General features: G+C 46.5%; 1 protein-coding gene across 2 annotated transcripts in view; it reads left to right on the top strand.

The window, feature by feature from the left end:
- Positions 1–986: 986 nt before the first annotated feature.
- GTF2E2 (general transcription factor IIE subunit 2) overlaps positions 987–17016 on the top strand; it is a 76709-nt gene continuing 60679 nt past the window's right edge. For both annotated transcript variants that reach the window (XM_055121703.1, XM_004606880.2), the window contains exons 1-2: positions 987–1155; positions 6223–6392. In XM_055121703.1, coding sequence (XP_054977678.1) covers positions 6227–6392 — 166 coding nt within the window. In that variant the 5' untranslated portion in view covers positions 987–1155; positions 6223–6226. The remainder of the gene's footprint in view (positions 1156–6222; positions 6393–17016) is intronic.

Here is a 17016-nt window from a genome sequence, read left to right as displayed (position 1 = left end):
ATCTTTGCAATAGTCTGTTGCCAGCAGCCCTTTGTGGGTGTGGTAGTATGGCTATTCCCATTTCTCAGATGAGATAACCAAGACATTGGCTCTAATGTGAAGAAGAGCCACTGCTAAGCGATTAGACCGCAATTATAGGTTGAATTCTGGCTGGGTTGTTGCTTTAGCAGAAAAGGTAAATTGCAGGAAATCTGACTCACTTCAGCACATTGCAGAGCCTGGGCAAAGTCAGTGATCTTTTCCCTTGCTTTATTTCCAGATGCTTCAGCATTTGAAATCCTTTCTAATGGAGTTCACAGGTGTGGTTGAAAGAGTTATTAAAAAGAAAGAGAGGGCTGGAGCAATAGCGCAGCGGGTAGGGCGTTTGCCTGGCACGCGGCCGACCCGGGTTCGATTCCCAGCATCCCATATGGTCCCCTGAGCACCGCCAGGAGTAATTCCTGAGTGCATGAGCCAGGAATAACCCCTGTGTATCGCCAGGTGTGACCCAAAAACCAAAAAATAGAGAGAGCGAGAGAGCGAGCGTGCGAGAGAGAGCTAAGAGAACGAGCTATTTATTTGGAATTCGCAAACCGGGTTTCACGTCAGGGTTGCCTTCGCTAGCTGTGCTGTTTCGAGGAGCTTCCTACGGCCCTAATTCCCCCTCTTGCAGCAGCTGGAACAACGCTCTCGGGTTGAGCCATTGGCGACGGGCATTTGCAGTAAAGTCACAATCGACCTAATACTTGTTGAAAAATCCCGTCGAAAAAAGAGAAAAAAGAAAGAATTCGTGGACCTTTCGGCGAAATATCCGGACGCATAATGCAGGAGGACCCGAGGCTTGGTCTGTCCGCAAAGGAAAAGTTTCTCTGCGCCTCCTACGCCGGGGGATCGCCGACACTCCCCGGTCCGCGGCCAGCCCCTCGGTTGTCAGGGGAACGGGACGCCCCGGCCGGCACAGACCCCGCCCCCGAGGCCCCGGCCCGCGGGTCACGTGACGGCGCAGGCGCGCTCCGGGCGGCCGAGGCGCCGCGGTGGCTGCTGGGACCGAGCGTCCCGCGCTGGGTCCGGAAGTTGTTGCGGCGGCTCCTGGGTCGTCTCCGCCGCCGTCCGCGCCAAGAGCCTGAACCGGCGGCGCGCTCCGGAGAACCGGGGGACGGCGGCTCTGCGGCTCAGGTAGGCGCTGCGCCCCGCGGCCGTGCTCGCTCGCTCCCGCCGCCTCCCCGAGGGCTGCGGGGTCGGGGCGCCTGTTCTCGGCCCCCCGGGAACGCGCGAGCCCCCGGGGGCTGAGGCGGGGCCGCTGGGGTCTCCGGGCCGCGTGCGGGAGCCCGGACCGTCAGTCCGACCCAGTTTGCCCGGCCCCGTCAGCCCGGCCCCTCAGCCCGGCCCCGTCAACCAGACCCCTCAGCCCAGCCCTGTCAGCCCAACCCTCAGCCCGGCCCCTCAGCCCGGCCCGGTCAGCCCGACCCCCTCAGCCCGGTCCCCTCAGCCCGACCTCGTCAGCCCGGGCTGCCCGGTCAGCCCAACCCCGGCCCCGTCAGCCCTCCCGTCCGCCCGCATGCGGCCGTTGCCGAGGTGCGAAGCCTGAGGACAGCGAGCGTGGGACAGCGAGCGTGGGGGGTGGGGGGAGCGGGCGGCGGTCATGGGCTGGGCAGCCCAAGCGTCTGGCCGTGACCCCCACCTCCGCCCCGGTGCCCGAGGGTGGGAGTCTGCGAGCCCCAGGAATCGGCACTGGCGCCGTCGGACAATGTCCAGTGCACCTGGACTTCCCTGTCCAGCCCTGACCAGGGGCGCGGCCGGTGGAGGGACGGGCAGAGCCGGTGCTGGGGACAGATGCGAAGCTCAGCCATGTCTTGGGGACAGACGCGAAGCTCAGCCCAGTGCTGGGGACAGATGTGACGCTCAGCCCTGTGCTGGGGACAGACGCAAGCTCAGCCATGCCTTGGGGACAGACGCGAAGCTCAGGTCCATGCTGGGGACAGATGCGAAGCTCAGGCCTGTGCTGGGGACAGACGCGAAGCTCAGACCTGTGCTGGGGACAGATGTGTAACTCCTCCTGGGCTTTGGTGACTGCGGGGGCAGGTGCCTTTGGCTTTAGCGTCAAGATGCATGGATCTGGCCCATGGTCTGGAGCTGCGTGGCAGTAATCAGAAGCCTCCCCTGCAGATTCCAATGATTAAAATAGAAATAAATCTCAGAGCTTGGTATGAGTTGTGAGGATCAAGTGCTGGTGGAAGCGTTTGAGGTCTTTGTAAGCCAGGACTTTATTGGAGCTGTTAAACACCGTGGTTGAAAGCCCAGCTCTATGACCAGCTACAAGACTGCGGCTGCACTTTTACAAGGTGGAAATAAGAGATGATGAATATTTCTGTTTATATGTGATTTTTCACCCCCATCTTATGTTTGTTCTTTTCAGGTTCTCGTAGCTTGCACCCCACCTCCAAGACTGGCTCCTGGCTTCTAGATCTTGATATAACGTGGTTTTTTTTTTCTGTCTGTCATCATCATCATCTTGTTGATTGTCGAGTTTCTTGAGCAGTCTCAGTAACGTCTCCATTCGTCCTAGCCCTGAGATTTTAGCAGCCTCTCTTTACTTGTCATTCCCAGTGGTGCCTCATTGGAGGCTCTTTCAGGGTCAAGAGAATGAGACCCATCATTGTTACTGGTTTTGCCTCTGGATACATAATGGGGAGCTTGCCAGGCTCTCCTGTGCGGGCAGGAAACTCTTGGTAGCTTGCCAGGTTCTCCCAGAGGGAGAACTAGGCTATAAGCTTCCGGGAGCTTGGTTTTATAGTCTCTGGATGTTGGCTGTTGATAGAATTACACGGGGCCGGGGGCAGTTTCTGGGTGTGACTGCCTAGCTACTGGAAAATGGGGGATCTGGGTGGATGAGGCCCAGTCCGGATCCGAGCAGGCTTGGAGATCTCAGCCCCGGGTCCCACACACCTGGGTCCCTCTGCTGGTTCCTTCACACGCGAGGCTTGTCCGACGTGTGGAGAGGGGCCTTGAGCATGGCTGTGGCTGGGTTCCGGAGGTCTTCGGCTGCTGGGGCTCTGCTGCAGGGCGGGGGGAGGGAACAACCCATCCCCTCCGAGGGACCCCTGGTGAAAGCCAGGCGCGGGGGCAAGAGACTTTGCCTTTTTTGTATATATCTTTTAAAAAACAATTAATTTGCTTGTGTTTTTCCTTTTTGGTTTTTGGGCACACCTGGCAGTGCTCAGAGCTAACACCTGGCATTGTACTCAGGAATCACTCCTGGCATTACTCAGGGGACCTTATGGGATGCCGAATATCAAACTGGTCGCCTGTGCAAGGCGTGTGTAAGCCCTATTCATGGTACCATCTCTCCTGCCCCTTGATACTTTTTAGGGGCTGCGGGCTCTCGGTGTTTAGCCTGCACTGCAAACTGATGGTTTTGGTACTGAGGTTTTCTGTGGAACTTTCCAGTCAGCTTTGCTGTGATCCTAATTTTTATGGGGGGCTGCCAGCTCTCAGCAGTGTTGAGCCTGCACTGCAGACTGATGGTTTTGGTACTCAGGTCTTCTGTGGAACTTTGCAGTTAGCTTTGCTGTGGTCCTACTGGGCTGACAGTAATAATGAAATTTTAAGGTGTCCAGGAACTATAGATCTGGAGCAGTTTGATGAGATTCTGTTGGGGAGCTGGGCTGTTTTCTAAGTCAGAGGCTGTACCCACAGGCTGTACCCAGAGAGCAGGCTGCCGAACCTTCAGGCAGAAAGGATAATTCTGCCCCCCCATTCCAAGAAGGCTTTAGAGTTCTCAGACTTGACCAGTCTTCCTCAGAAGTTGCTTATTGATCTTGATGGATTTTTTAGAGCAGCATTGTTCAGTAAACAGATAGGACTAGAGAGCGCAGTGGACATGCTTTGTATGCAGGAGTCCTGGATTTGGTCCCTCACACTGCAAGTTCACATATGGAATAGGAGGAGTGATTCCTGAGAATGAGCTGGGAGGGCCCATATGGGGTCCCAGAAATTGGACCTGAGTTGGTCAAATGCACAGCAAACACCTTACCTGTTGTGCTATTATCCTGCCCCGGAAGTGTCAATTTTAGTATTTAATTTAGTATGTCCTTGATGCTAGCACACTGTTGTATTCAACAGACACTATCATATTCACCACTCCTGGCTGTGGTATTCATACATCTTTGGTTTTTTGGTCTTTGGGTCAAACCCAGCGGTGTTCAGGACTTATTCCTGGTTTTGTGCTTAGAGATCATTCCTGGCAGGCATAGGGAACCTACAGTATGGGATGCTGGGGATCAAACCTGGGTGGGCCTTGTGTAAGGCAAATGCCCTACTCTCTGTACCATCACTGACCCCGAAAACACATCTTCGTTGTGCTTTGCTAGACCTGCCTGGCCTTGGTGCAGCCAGAAATTATTTGAGGCATTAGGGATCAGACTGGAGTGATAGCACAACAGGTAGGGCATTTGTCTTGCACACAGCTGACCTGGGTTCAATTCCTCTGTCCCTCTCAGAGAGTCCGGCAAGCTACTGAGAGTATCCCACCCACACGGCAGAGCCTGGCAAGCTCCCCGTGGCGTATTCAATATGCCAAAAACAGTAACAACAAGTCTCACAGTGGAGACGTTACTGGTGCCTGCTCGAGCAAATCAGTGAACAATGGGATGACAGTGATACAGTGCTGTTGGGGATCTCAGACCACAGAGCTGCCAGGATTGTGCTTATTGATGTGATTAGCACTGGGGGAGCGGATTCACAACCATTCAGTGTGTTAGCCACTGAGCCATTTCCTGACCCTTCTCATCTATAATTTCTCCTGTATATTCTAAGTCTTTTAGGGAGAAAATAGGGAAAAAAATCCTATTTACAATTGAATCAGGAATAAAATAGGAACAAATTTAATCAAGGAAAGTAATGGTCTATACACTGAAAATAAGACATTGATGAAAGAAGTGGAAAACAACACAAATAGAAAGATTGTATTGCTATGGGTTGGAAGAATTAATATTACTCCAATGTTCTTACAGTTTTACTTTTCAAAATCTATAGATTCAATATAATCTATATTAGATTTACAGGTTTTTTTTTTTTTTTTTTTTTTTTTTTTTTTTTGAGTGAGGAGGGCTGCTTGGAGCTGAGGTGGTACTGGGTGATACTTGTGTATGTTTGTTGTGCCCAGTGCTGCTGCTGACCAGCCAGGCATGTTGGAGATGCTGGCATGCTGTGTGGTGTCAGGAATTGAATTTGGGACCCCTAGCCCACAAGCCATGGACTCTAACCCTTTGAACCAATCAGTTCTCTTTAAAACATACAAGTATATATTATTTCTTGGTTATGCACTTTGGTTATAAATTTTTTAAATTCTACCCTATTAAAGTATTAATTAAAAATAACCTCTGACTATGTATTAATTGGGCTGGAGCGATAGCACAGCAGTTGGGCTTTCGCCTTTCACGCGGCCAACCCGTGTTCGATTCCTCTTCCCCTTTCGGAGGGCCCAGCAAGCTACTGAGAGTATGGAGCCTGCACGGCAGAGCCTGGCAAGCTACCCGTGCGTATTGGATATGCCAAAAACAGTAACAAGTCTGTCAATGAGAGATGTTACTGGTGCCCGCTCGAACAAATCAATGAGCAACGGGGTGACAGTGACTGCTTATGGTTTCCCCAAGCCACATCAGGCGTGATCACTGAGCACAGAGCCAGGAGTAAGTTCTGAGCACAACCAGGTTTAATCACAAGCTCCCTACCCCTTTGCAAAGGGGTGCGCTTGAGACCATATGATGCCAGATCTCAAATCCCTTGTGCGTGCAAAGCATACTCTTCAGCCCTATAAACTCTCTTTCCTGTCCTGTAATGATACTGACTAAATTTAGTGTAATTATATACTTTATGAATACTGCAGATCATCATGCTGTATATACCTTGGAGTAATGCAGTGGCAAATCTGGGCATATAACTGTTGACCCTCATTTAGGCCTACTTGACCTGGACTACTTAGGTCTGGAACTGTAGGGAGTAAGTTGATTTCTCTTGACTAGTCCCCAGCATAGTGATTGACACATGATACTAAATTAATCCCTCCTCCTTATGACTGTTGTCATTCACCCCTGCCCTGTGAATAAGTGAATAAATACATGTAGTGGAAAACTAATTTAAATTTTGTAGGAAGTAATTGAGTGAAATCTGTGGATTTGGAATATAGATTTGAATAACTTGAAACCTGTTTTAAAAAGAGATTTAAATTTTTTTTTTTTTCAGCATTATGGATCCAAGCCTGCTGAGAGAACGGGAGCTATTCAAAAAACGAGCTCTTTCCACTCCTGTCATTGAAAAAAGATCAGTAACTGCTAGCTCATCATCATCATCATCAAAGAAGAAGAAAGCAAAACTAGATCATGGAGGTTCATCAGGCTCTAAACAAAATTCTGGTTAGTAAAATTGACTTAATGGTTTCATTTCTGTTTTTCAGAAAACCATTTAGCTATGCACATTTTTCAGTTTTATATTCATATTGGTTTATGTTTAGCAAAGAGGTTTCCAACCTGTTTTTATTTACTTATTTATTTTTGGCCACAACTGGCTGTATTCATGGCTTCCTCCTGGCTCTAGGCTCGGTGATCACTCCTGGTGGACTTAGGGATAATACTTGGGATCAAACCCAGGTTGGCTGTATGCAAGGCAGGTGCCCTACCCACTGTACTATTTATTGCTCCAGTTACGGTGCCCAAAATTTAAAAAATTTTTTTTTTTTTTTGCTACACCCAGGGCTTCCTTCTGTCTCTGGGCTCAGGGATCTCTGCTGGTCCTGCCAGTGCTTGGGCTCATATGTGTTTCCAGGGACTGAACCTGGGCTGGCTATGTGTAAGGCAAGCATCTATGCCTAGTACTGTTTATCCAGTCTGAGGTTCCCAAATGAATTTGGCTGACCTACTCCTTTCAGAAACAAAAATTAGTGTCTTACATATCCTGGATATTAACCCCCTATCTGATGGGTATTGAGTAAATATTTTTTCCCATTCTGTGAGCTTTCTCTGTATTTTGGTCACCATTTTGTTTCTATTTTTAGTTTTCTGAATTAGTTCTGGCAGGGCTTGGGAGACCATACGGGGTGCCAGGGATCCAGCACAGGTCAGCTGCATGCTAGGCCAACACCTTACCTGCTGTACTCTCTTTGATCCCTGAACTCCCTCAGTAGGGGTGCTTGCACACATCCAGGCATTGCTCTTGGGGATCACAAACCCCAGCTGCGCTGCTCTCATACACTTGGCTATAAGTGCGGCTGGAATTGCTTGTGGTTCCAAATCACAGTAGAGTGGCCAGGCACAAACCGCGGGACCAAGGGACTGGCCTCAGTGCATAATGGTAAGGGGGACTGAGCCCTGGGCCTTGCAGCGCAGACACACAGCACTGAGCTCTGCACTCCTGCCCCAAAAGGGTTATTTTGAGTTATAGGCTAATAAAGAAGCAGCTTCATGAGAATAACTTTTTGCTTTTCTCGTTTACCTAGAACAGAGACATACATTTTTAAATGACTCTCCCTGTTCAGCACGACCCAGCCCCCACACTCTAACTTCTGGTCTCTAACTTCAGGATGATTAGATTCTAAGAATTAGAATTCTAAGAGTCCTAATCATTCCCCAGGGGACCAGCTCTCTCCCTGTACCCCCCATGTCCATCATAAATTTTAAGCCCTTTCCCATAGATTCTTTTCTTTTGGATTTTTTTTTTTTTTGAGTTGGGGGTTCACATCAGGTGATACTCAGGGGTTACTCCTGACTTTGCACTCAGGGGTTACTCCTGGTGGTGCTTCAGGAACCATATGGAATGCTGGGGATTAAACCCAGGTTGGTGGGGTGCAAGTCAAATAACCTAGCTACTGTGCTATCACTCCAGCCCCTTTTCCCATAGATTTTATGGGTAAAATTTACCTAGAAATTCAGCCTCATTTTTTGTTTGCTTATTTTTTAAAATTTAAATTAGTTTTTATAAAGTTAATAATAGTTTATTGCATTTAATATTCAACACCAATCCCACCACCATTACACCTTTCCACTACCTTTATTTTGAATTTTCCTAACCACCACCCAAGTTTGCTCCAATAGCAGGCCCTAAATAATTTATTTTGTATTGAGCGGTTGGGCATTCGCCTTTCACGAGGCCGACCTGAGTTCGATTCCTCCACTCCTCTCAGAGAGCCCAGCAAGCTACCGAGAGTATGGAGCCCTCTCGGCAGAGCCTAGCAAGCTATCCGTGCGTATTGGATATGCCAAAAACAGTAGCAATAAGTCTCTCAGTGAGAGACGTTACTGGTGCCCACTCGAAAAAATCGATGAGCAATGGGATGACAGTGACAGTGATTGCTTGTTATGAATAATCCACTAAAAATGATCAAAAAAGTTTCCTGAGAAGAAAGTGTGTAAAGATTGTTGTGTCCTGGTGAGACTCAGCCTGGCACAGGGTCAGAGGCATCTCTGCAGCTTGTTGCTCTTCTCTGAGATTTATTTGTGAGTCTCTGGATTATGTCCATTAATGAGTATAAACTCAATGGTGCCAGAGGCAGTTCAGGGTGTAACTGTCAGGCTACCAGTAGAACAGTGAGATTGGGGGAGGTCAACTTTCCCCCACCCCATGAGAGACTGGAGATTCTTTTGTTTGTTTTGATTTGTAAGATTTCTTTATATTCTGTGTGCAATTATTTGATCTAATATCACTTGTACTCTTGGCGAAACACCTTAAAAAATGCTTAAGGGTCATGAAAATTTGCTGGAGAGATGGTATAGGAGTTTAGGTACTTGTCTGTGGTGGCTGCAACTTAGGTTAGAGTTTCGGTACCACATAGTCCCCTGAGCACCTCCAGGGGTCCCTCCTGAACCAGAAATAGACTGAGCTCTGAGCACTGCCAGGTGTGGCACAAAGCCAAAATAAAGAATAACAATGAAAAGTTTTAAAAGTTTCATGTCCATGAAGCCTTGGGTTGATTGATCTCTTGTTGCAAAAACAAATAAACTCCCCCAAAACCAAACCAGGTTTGTAGCTTTGGCTCTGTGATCTGTTTCAGTTGACATTTTTTGTGACTGGCTTAATATAAGGTTTAAATTAATTTTTTTGGGGGGGCCCCACACTCAGCTGTGCTCAGGACTTACTCCTTATTCTGTGCTCAGGGATTACTCTGGGGGGATCAAGGCTAATACCTTTCCTGCTCTATCTCTCCATTCCCTAGATGAATCATTTTGTGTGTGGTTATTCAGTTTTCCTTTTGTTATAGGTTCAAAATACAATTTTGGTGGGGCCTTGAATATTGGCTTAAAGGGCTCGAATGCCTGTTTTGCCTTCTGGAAGGGGAAGAGAAAATCTGGTACTTTCCCTACCAAGTTGCATTAGTAGTGGTGTTGAGTATTGTTAGATTATATCTCTTTTCATCACTTTCATCCTGTTGAGCAACGATTTGCTCAAGCGGGCACCAGTAACATCTCCATTTGTCCTAGCCCTGAGACTTTATTTTATTTTATTATTATTATTTTTATTATTATTATTATTATTTTTTGCTTTTTGGGTCACACCCAGTGTTGCACAGGGGTTATTCCTGGCTCATGCACTCAAGAATTACTCCTGGCTGTGCTCAGGGGACCATGTGGGATGCTGGGAATCGAACCTGGGTCGGCTGCGTGCAAGGCAAATGTCCTACCCACTGTGCTATTGCTCCAGCCCCTAGCCCTGAGATTTTAGAAGCCTCTCTTTACTCCTCCTTCCCAATAGTGCTACATTGGAGGCTCTTTCAGGGTCAGGGGAATGAGACCCGTCATTGCTACTGTATTTGGCATATCGAATACACCACGGAGAGCTTGCCAGGCTCTGCCATGTGGGCAGGATTATTTTTGGAATAATAGTTCTATTGGCTCTCATGTCTATCCTTATGCTCAAAATGCACTCTTGATTGCTGTAGCTTTATAGTTTTAAAATTGGGAGAATAAGTCCTATTTTCAAAAATTAAATTTTTTTTACTGGATCAAGTTCACTTAAACAAGTTCACTTTATCTGTAAAGGAGCCAGCCAAGGTTTTGATAGCATTGAATCTAAGAGTCAGTTTGGGGAGAATTGCCGTCTTAATATTCAGTGTCCATGGTTATCTTTTTATTTAGATTTAAATTTTTTGAATATTTTGTTTTTGTTTGTTCTTTGGACCACACTGATTATGTTCAGTGTTTATTCCTGGATATGCACTTAGAAATCACTCCTGGTGGGACTCAGGGGACCATGTGGTATGTTAAGGGTCAAATCTGGGTCAGCTGTGTGCAAGGTGAGCATCCTCTTGGCTGTGCTATCTCTCCAGCCTCAGTATTTTGTTTTTATTGTAAATGTTTTACACTTATATTGTTCAGTTTATTCTTGTGTATTTTATTCTTTTGATATTGTGGAGGAAAGTTTTATTGATGAGTGATAGTGTCAGGCATGGATCTCAGGACCTCTGTTGAGCTATATCCCCTGGCCTGAAATATTTTTTCTTAATTTGGTCTTTGGATTGCTTCTTGCAATAAGGCAGGCTTCTAGACATTGATCTTTTATTCTGCAAATTTGCTGAATTTGATTATACTATTTTTGTGTGGCTTTTCTACATATAGAATTATGTCATCTGTGAGAGAAAACAATGGTACCTTTTTCTTTCTGTCTTTTCTGGCTATTATAATGTTGAATAGAAGTCCTGAGAGAGGGGATTTTTATGTATGATATGACATGTAGGTGTTTTGTAATGTCTTTTATAGGGTTGAGGAAGTTCCCTTTTTCCAAGTTGAATGTTTTTCTTTCTTTCTTTCTTTCTTTCTTTTTTTTTTTTTGTTTTTTTGAGGTCACACCCAGTGATGCTCAGGTTACTCCTGGTTCTACACTCAGGAGTTACTCCTGGTGGTGCTTGGGGGACCATATGGGGTGCCAGGGGTTGAACCCAGGTTGGCTTTGTGCAAGGCAAACTCCCTACCCGCTCCAGCCCCAAGTTGAATGTTTTTCTCTCAGAAATTGACATTCAGTGTTGTCAGATACTTTTCCTGCATCTGTTGATGATCATGTGCTTGTTCTGTATCTTATACACAGTATTTACATTGATTTTCAGTTGTAATAATCTACCCATGCATTCTTAGAATCTTCTTAAAATTTAAAAAAAATTATTTTTATAAAGTTGTCCACAATGATTTATTGAATAAAAATATAGCGCAGAACTTTCTAAAACTTTAGTGGTCAGTTTGCTGATATTTTGTTCAGGATTTTTATGCCTGATAGAAGTGATTTTTTTCTTGTGTTGACTATTTTTGCACTCTTGAGAATTCCCATACAGTCTCCTTTTTTTCTGGGGGGGCAGGGATCATACACCCTTCAATGCTCAGGTGTTACTCTGCACTCAGGAATCACTCCTGGTAGTGCTGGGGGGTCGTATGGGATGCCAGGAATCGAACTTGGGTTGGCTGTGTGTAAGGCAAGAGCCTTACCTGTTCTCTCCCTTGCAATCATCTTGATTTCTGGAAGAGCAATAGTGATAGCTCTCTCCTCTTCTACTTTTTAAAAAGTGAAATAACATAATTTTATTCAGAGAAATAGAGAGAAAATGAGGGGGTGGAGAGAGGGAAGGGAGGGTAAGGAAAACAGAATGAGAGAATTCCGATGAAAAACTGGACTTTTCCAGAAGGGAAAGCTGAGAGTAGTGACCTCTCGATGTGGGTGGGTGATCCCAGATGGAGAACATGCTCCTCTCTCACTTTTGATTTTAGGAATATTTTTTCCCTTCATGTTGGAGGCTCATCAGTTTTGTTCTTGACATTTATTTTTGTTTTCTCTCTTTCTCTCTCTCTCTCTCTTTTTTTTTTTTTTTAAAGAGAGGCTGGGTGGGTACACCTTATTGTGCATGGAGTGGAACCTAGTGGCAGGGATTGAACCCTGGCCTCTGGCATGCAGAATCTATTGAGCTCTCTCTCTAGGTCTGTTTTTTCCCCCACTTCAATTTCATGGAGGTTAATGTTTGTTTTAAATGACTTGAATTAGTATAGCATTATTTCATTATATTTCTAAGCTGCCTTATAAACTCTTTCCTTCTGATTGCTCACATCACTGCTATCCAATAAAAATTGAGTCACAATGTAAATTTACTTCTGAAAAAAAAAATTCCATGGACTAGAGAGATAGTACAGAGATTAAGGTGCTTGCCATGCGTGTGGCTGACTTTTGTTTGATCCTTAGTACCACATAAGTCCCCCAAGCATGACTAGGAGTGAACCTTGAGCACAGGGCCAAAAGTAAGTCTTGAGCACCGCTAGGTGTGGTCCAAAACCCAAAACAAAACAAAAAAAAAATTGGGGGCTGGAGTGATAGCATATTGGGTAGGGCATTTGCTTGCATGAGGCCAACCCAGGTTCGATTCCCATCGTCCCATATGGTCCCCTGAGCACCACCAGGAGTAATTCCTGAGTGCACGAGTCAGGAATAACCCCTGTGCATTGCCAGATGTGAATGAAAAAGGAAAAAAAATTTATTCGTTTCCACATTAGTATTTATTTTCTTCATGTTTGTTTGTTGTTATTGGGTTTATTATCTTTTAAACAACTTATAAACTAAGTCAGTGCAACTTAATTTATAAAAGAAATTATATGACTGCTTCAAAATGTGGCAGTAATATTTATTAGGGTTCTGGTGGCTCTCCAGTGGCACTGCATTGTTGAAGCATTGAAATATTCAGGTCCCCTGAGCACTGGTTTGGAGGTCCCCCAAAGACAGCCTCCTTTGAGCCAGGAACTAGGGTCTGTAGAAGTGCACATGACTCAGTTCTGGGATTGATCCCCGGGCATCACAAAAGGAAAATTGAGGTCTTTGCTTTTTGTGGCATAAGGCATTTGTTTTCTCTTTTTTTTCCTTGTTTGTTTTGGGGGTCACACTTGTGTGTTCAAAAAATGTGTGGGCTTAAGTGGCCATGAGCCGCCTCCCAACCCTGGCCGGCTATTCTGCCAACGGACACATGAAGGAGAGGATAGGGCTGCCAAGCTGGTTGGTGATCAGTTGCAATTTATTCCATCTCTGTCCCACCGTTTATTCCATTCTCCCCATGTGCCTATTCTAGTCTCACTTGGCATCCCATTTCAGTTTCCCCCTGCTCCTCATTCCTATCTCCTACTTTCCCCATGCTAGTCTAGGTGCACCCAGTCTCACAACCTTAGTTACAGAGAACAATCACCAAGGGTTGGGGTAGCAATTACACATAGATGAGATAGCACAGTCAACATACATAAAGCCCTTCCTTCTAGGGAAGCTCTTCTAGGACAGTATCTCATCTTGCTAGGAGATCCATCCAGCCCAATTGCGGAATTTCATTTAAAGATGTATTTCTCCTTTCCTTAGTCCATCTTCGTTTAAACAGTCATCTTCTTAATATTTCTGGTCATTTTGTGTGGACACAGATGTATTAAGCTTAAAGAGTGGCTCTCCTGGGGACATCTCGCTATAGATTCCAGACTACAGTCCTCAGGCCAGATTAATTCTTCCCTATCCCAGCAGAGTCCTTATCCAGTTCCTTCTTTTTGGATCATGACAGAGTTTGTCCATAATCATGCTCTTAACATGTTTTATGGCACCTGGCCTGTCCTGTTTCAGTGCCAGGGTAGCTTACAGTTTGTCCTGGGTCCACCTAGACCCTTTATCGGGCCCCCTTTTGAGGTGTTAGGAACTAAGGGCAACTGAGGCTTAAGTCAAGTAAATATGACAGATGCCCAGTAGTAAATATTATTTGGAGTCAATTAACTTCCAAGTTACAAAAGCATAGCATTAACTGTCTTCTGTGTCTATACAAAAAGGACATTGCTCTAAACTATGCAAGAACATAAGGGAAAGAGAAAAGCAGTATTTTGCTTGCATATCCAAAATCTAGAGTCCTAGAAGAATCTGACTTTGCAAGTCACAGGGTCTGATTTGGGGATAAAAGTAGTTAACAAATAGGGGAAGCAGAGCACAGAGGAGAGGTTAAGGGTAAACCCAGAGGCATGGGGGTGCCTTGGGAGCACCGTGGTTGGTGTAAACCTCAACTCCCTGCAGCAAAGGAGAAAGGACAAATTAAAGTTATCTTACACACCTGGGAATGCTAAGGCCTTACTCCTGGCTCTGTGCTCAGAAATTGCTCATGGCAGTGCTTGGGAAACCCTATGGGATGCTGGGGATGAACCCAGTTCAGCTGCATGCAAGGCAAATGAATGCCCTACCTGCTGTGCTATAGCTTTGGCCCCTCTTTCTTTTTCCTTTTTGGCGTTTGGGCCACAGCCAGGTATGGTCAGGATTTATTTCTATCTCTGTGCTCAGGGATCACACTCCTCGTGAGGTTTGAGGGGACCATAGATGGTGCCAGGTCAGCTGAGTGGAAGTCATACATCTTATCCATTGTACTACCTCTCGGCCCAGGTTTTTAATCTCTGATTACAGTGTAGAGAGGTTGAAAACCATTGGTCTGCCCCATGGCTGTAACTGCTGGTTCCTTGACCAGTGCTGTTCTGCAGGTGTGAAAGATTGAAGTGTGCTGGTGTGGGCTACAGTAATATGCGGGGGATTTCGTTGTCGAGAGCAGTAGATTCGTTCAACAGCAGGAAGAGCCTCTGTAGGTTTGGCTTCTCTTTGGTTTGGCTGGGGTTACTCTTGAATGGTAAGAAACATAATCTAAATTGTGCTATAGTACCTAGATCTCAATGACTTAAAGACATAAGAGGGTTGTTTCTCTCTTTGACCACACGTGTATCATGGATTGATGGTTTCTCAGGTATGGTTACTCAAGGGCTTATGTGACAGGGACTCAGTTGATGTTTCAGGTGTGGCTGGTTTCTTTGCAAGCTCTTGCCTTGGCAGTTTGAAGCTCTGATTTGGAAGTGACACACATTGCTTCTTCTCAGAACTCCTTGTCCAGACCTAGGCACAGGACAGTGCCCAGCCAGGAAGGACTCAAAGTGCAGTGTTGTCATGTGCTTAGTGAGAGCAGGGCTGAGCTGCCACCCTAGTCTGGTCATTACGATGAGATTGCTGCAGCCGCTGCTTCCCGTGCCTCTTTGGTTGGTGTGTCTCTGCTTAGTATTTTTTTTTTTAAATAAAATAGCCAGTGATTCAAATATAAATCTTGGGGCTGTAGAGATAGTACAAGGGTTAATGCTCTTGCTTTGCATAAGGTTGACCCCACTTCAATCCCACCACCATGAGTGACCCTGAAACAGAATTGGGAGTGGCCCCTGAGCCTGCTTGCAAAACCTGCACATTAGCCTTTTGAGCTCTCTCCCAGATTCAAGAGTCCTTTGTTAACAAATGTTGAGGGGTTCTGGGTTTTGATATTTTTGGGGTGTTTTCTTCATTGGATGTCTTAGTCCTTCACGATCACGATCATGAAATCCCATTGATCATTGAGTGGCTCGAGCAGTCTCAGTAACCTCTACATTCATCCTATCCGTGAGATTTTAGAAGCCTCTATAGGCTTCAGGGTCAGGGGAATGAGATTCAGCTGGTTACTGGCTTTGGCATATAGATACACCATGGGAAGCTTGCGAGGCTGTCCCATGTGGGCAGGAAGCTCTCAGTAGCTTGCAAGTTTCTCCCAAAGGGAAAAGTAGGTTGTAAGATATCATACACCTAAGAGAGTCTTAGTCCTTAAAAGTGTAAATAGGGGGCTGGAGCGATAATACAGCCGGTAGGGCGTTTACCTTGCATGCAGCCGACCCGGATTCAATTCCCGGCATCCCATATGGTCTCTCATGCACCGCCAGGAGTAATTTCTGAGTGCAGAGCCAGGAGTACAGGAGTAACCTCTGAGCATCGCTGTGTGTGACCCCTCCCCCCCAAAAAAAAGTGTAAATATGAGAAGCAAACTGAAAGAGCAAGCTGCAGGAAAGTGAGATTTAGTGGGGATACTAGTGAGTTTATTTGAAATAGCCCAGCCTTTTTTCGCCTTTGTATTTCTTACTAAATAGTAAGTCAGTGTTAGTAGGCTGTTTTGGGGATGGTGTGATATACGCGACTATGCAGGTTTTACTCCTGGCTCTGTGCTCAGTGATCACTCCTGGTGGAGCTTTGGGAACCATGTATGGTGCTAGGGTTTGTGAGTTTCAAAGAAAAGCATGGGCTCTGGGGACTCACAAAGGACGGGCGAAGGACTGGGGAGTGGAGAAACAGGGCCCCACGCCCGTTGGTAGTTGGTTTATTTTTCTCTCCTCCCCAGAGTAGTCCGGTCTCTCCTCTTACAGCACAGTTGTAGTCATAGTTTTGTTGTAGTCCCTGTCATAATAGTTTTATCATCCTGGTCTCCTCTTAGACCTCAAAGTCCTCTACTTCCTTATATCCTTCCTTTCACCTTACAGCATAGTTACACAGAAATCATAAAGGGTGGGGGTACACATAGGTGAGGTTGAACATTGTCATAACAACAAATAGAGGTAAAGCCACCCCTTCAGGGGAGGTTCTAGGAGATTAACACAAGGACAAAATCCCATCTGAGGGTTCAGCACTCCAGATTACTAGGAGATCCGCTCAAGGGCAGGATTCCATCTGGGGTGTTTGCTTTCTCCTTTCTTCAGTTAGTCATCCTCTGCTCAGTGATTTTCACTTGGGGCGCCCCAGAGTGGGGTGGGTGAGAGCCCTCCCAGCCCCAAGGAACCCAGCCCCAGCAGCTAACCTCCACTACCCAACCGCCGCCATGCTCCAGGCCGCTTTCCACATAGTCGGGTCGAGACTCATGCATGAGCAAAGTCCCACAGAACCCAGGTAACTCGGAACTTTGTGATCTTGGACTCTGGGCTCAACGGGACCCGGGAGCAGAGATCCTCTGCCCCCTTCCCCCAATCCCTGGTGACCCAGGAGTCACACCCATAAGCCAACTCCTGCCTGCGCCAGATAATCTCCTCATTGGCCACCCTCCAGAACTCATGGCTGCTTCTCCTGGAAGGGAGCATAAAATGAGGCTTCCATAACCATGCCACCGGACTCCCACGCCAGGCTGTTTTCACTCAGGGCACTCCAGAAGGGGGTGGGTGAGAGCCCTCCCCTCCCCAAGGGACC

The sequence above is a fragment of the Sorex araneus genome, chromosome 1 (genome assembly GCF_027595985.1).
Source record: "Sorex araneus isolate mSorAra2 chromosome 1, mSorAra2.pri, whole genome shotgun sequence".
NCBI lineage: Eukaryota > Metazoa > Chordata > Mammalia > Eulipotyphla > Soricidae > Sorex > Sorex araneus.
Note: the sequence above shows the minus strand (reverse complement) of the source record. Positions and strands in the feature narration are given on the sequence as shown.